The sequence below is a fragment of the Monopterus albus genome, unplaced genomic scaffold, assembly GCF_001952655.1.
Source record: "Monopterus albus unplaced genomic scaffold, M_albus_1.0 scaffold117.1, whole genome shotgun sequence".
Classification (NCBI taxonomy): Eukaryota; Metazoa; Chordata; class Actinopteri; order Synbranchiformes; family Synbranchidae; genus Monopterus; species Monopterus albus.
In genome coordinates, this window is record NW_018127997.1 from 1,468,651 (window position 1) to 1,471,605 (window position 2,955).

The 2,955-nt window shown below is 43.8% G+C and overlaps 1 protein-coding gene across 7 annotated transcripts in view; it reads right to left on the reverse strand.

Annotated features, from left to right (window-relative positions):
• LOC109966669 (signal transducer and activator of transcription 5B-like) overlaps positions 1-2,955 on the reverse strand; it is a 38,908-nt gene that overhangs the window by 5,738 nt on the left and 30,215 nt on the right. For all 7 annotated transcript variants that reach the window (XM_020611704.1, XM_020611701.1, XM_020611706.1 and 4 more), the window contains 2 exons: positions 1,008-1,214; positions 603-697 (listed from right to left, as the gene is read on the reverse strand). In XM_020611704.1, the coding sequence (XP_020467360.1) occupies positions 603-697; positions 1,008-1,214 (302 nt within the window). The remainder of the gene's footprint in view (positions 1-602; positions 698-1,007; positions 1,215-2,955) is intronic.

The following is a 2,955-nucleotide window of genomic DNA, read 5'->3' on the forward strand; positions in this document are numbered from 1 at the left end:
CAGTTTGCCTACCGAGCAAACAGGTCAGCGGACGATGCAATTAACATGGCACTGCATTACATCCTGCAACACCTCGACTCCCCAGGGACCTATGCACGGGCCCTCTTTGTGGACGTCAGCTCAGCGTTCAACACCATCATCCCAGACATCCTCCACCACAAACTGACCCAGCTCACTGTACCTGCCCCCACCTGTCAGTGGATTACTAGCTTTCTGACAGACAGGGAGCAGCAGGTGAGACTGGGGAAAACCACATCCTGCTCCCGGACAATAAGCACAGGTGCCCCCCAGGGATGTGTGCTCTCCCTCTGCTGTTTTCACTCTACACCAACAACTGCATCGCGAAGGACCCCTCTGTCAAGCTCCTGAAGTCTGTTGATGATACAACGGTCATTGGTCTCATCTGAGACAGCGACGGGTCAGCCTACAGACGGGAGGTTGAGCAGCTAGTCCTGTGTCCTGTAGCCGCAACAACCTGGAGCTGAACACACTCAAAACAGTGGAGGTGACTGTGGACTTCAGGAAGAACCCCCCACCTTACCTCTACCTTACATTGATATCTTAGTACCAATATAATATCAGGTTCATCATGAGTCATTTACCCATCATTCCAGTGGGGCTTCAGATGTTTCTTCATGAGCTCCACAACTCCATCAAACCACTGCCAGAAGGTGAAGTTGCGTCCAGGTAAGCTCTCCTATACAAATGAAACGTATTTCATTGGTACAGTTACATGAAACCAGGTGACTGAGAAATCAGGTTCATCAGTGTTTACAAACACTGTAGCACCTAGTTACGGTAAAATCCATGCACCAGGGCACTAGTAAGAGTTCATCCCTAAATGTATTTTTTAACTATAGCTTAAGTCTTTCAAGTCTTCAATAAGCAATAAGATGCTGCCACTGACGGGCTTTTTAGTGAGAGAACATCTTTTTTCTTATAGTGCAGATCTGAATTTTACAGTGAGCTACAGAAGTGTGGGTGGTGCGGAAACAAGCTGGACTCACTCGATTGAACTGGGCCCAGGATATGGTCATGTTACGGTAATCGTCAGGGTTGTTGCTGCTGCTTGTAAAAGCCTTCTGTGCCAGAAAGACCAGGTTATCATCTGAGAGGCCACGCCCACTGTGCATCTCTGCCTTGTACTTCATATCGAGGGCCTCACACAGCTGGGGCCACAGCACCTTGTCTGGCACAATGAATGGCACCCTGCCCTGAGGAGACAAAGAGAAGGGTGGAAAACATGGGAAAATGAATATATTATTAAATCTTGATTTTGTACACCAGAGTGAAAACATGAAAATAGACTAGGGCAATGAACAGGTTCACATCCTCACTATGCAGTACTCATCATGGCTGTTGTGACAAATATGAGAAAATTACACCTTTCTGGTGTTTTCTGAGATTGGAGGGGCGCTGCTCATTTTGCTCATTTCCAGGCATTTAATATTTAATCTTGGATACTTCTAGATTAGCTCTGCACCCCTCATAACTCCAAATAGTCTAATTACTTCAGAATCATAAAACCAAAGAGCTTCTTCCTAAAAATGAGAGGACAGTCCGTGAATGCACACAGCTCCTGCTGCCGGTGTTGTGTCGCAAGTGAACAGCACAATGAACCATGACGGCATTAATTAATCTGAATTTCTTCTCCTGATAGTTAAACAACAGTATAAGTACCAATGAAAAGAGATGTGTAACACTCTAAACAAAGCGGGTAATTGAGAAACCCCATACTTTAACTGGCACAATGCAGACATAGCAACTTCTCCAACCTTACAACAATTCTCTCTAATGTTACACAAGGCATTAACAGACATGCAACATGTTTTTTTACTTAGCAAGAGTATGAGAGACTTGTATAATGTGAGTTGCTTCTACATAGAACATACGTACACTTTATTTTTTCATGTTTCCGTACTGTGCATATGATTATATTTGTTTTAACTTGCTGTTTAAAGTGCCTTCGGATTTTATGGTACCGTTTATCCACCTTATATTTCACTTGTGGTTTGGCATTCAGGGTGGACGGCAAAGTAAGAATTTCTTTGTGCAGGGAAACATGTTTCCATACTGTGCATATGACAATAAACACTTTGAATCTTTTTTGAGCTTTAGATGATAATTCACCATGTAGTGTAGATACTGTAAGTCAGAAAACAAGGAAAAGCATGCCATGGGCTCTTTAAGGGAGATACAGTGGGTACGGAAAGTATTCGGACCCCCTTAAATTTTTCACTCTTTGTTATATTGCAGCCATATGCTAAAATCATTTAAGTTCATTTTTTTCCTCATCAATGTACACACAGCACCCCATATTGACAGAAAAACACAGAATGTTTGACATTTTTGCAGATTTATTAAAAAAGAAAAACTGAAATATCACATGGTCATAAGTATTCAGACCCTTTGCTGTGACACTCATATATTTAACTTAGGTGCTGTCCATTTCTTCTGATCATCCCAGAGATGGTTCTACACCTTCATTTGAGTCCAGCTGTGTTTGATTATACTGATTGGACGTGATTAGGAAAAGCCACACACCTGTCTATATAAGACCCTACAGCTCACAGTGCATGTCAGAGCAAATGAGAATCATGAAGTCAAAGGAACTGCCTGAAGAGCTCAGAGACAGAATTGTGGCAAGGCACAGATCTGGCCAAGGTTACAAAAAAATTTCTGCTGCACTTAAGGTTCCTAAGAGCACAGTGGCCTCCATAATCCTTAAATGGAAGACGTTTGGGACAACCAGAACCCTTCCTAGAGCTGGCCGTCCGGCCAAACTGAGCTATCGGGGGAGAAGAGCCTCGGTGAGAGAGGTACAGAAGAACCCAAAGATGACTGTGGCTGAACTCCAGAGATGCAGTCGGGAGATGGGAGAAAGTTGTAGAAAGTCAAAGAAAGTCAACCATCACTGCAGCCCTCCACCAGTCGGGGCTTTAGGGCAGAGTGGCC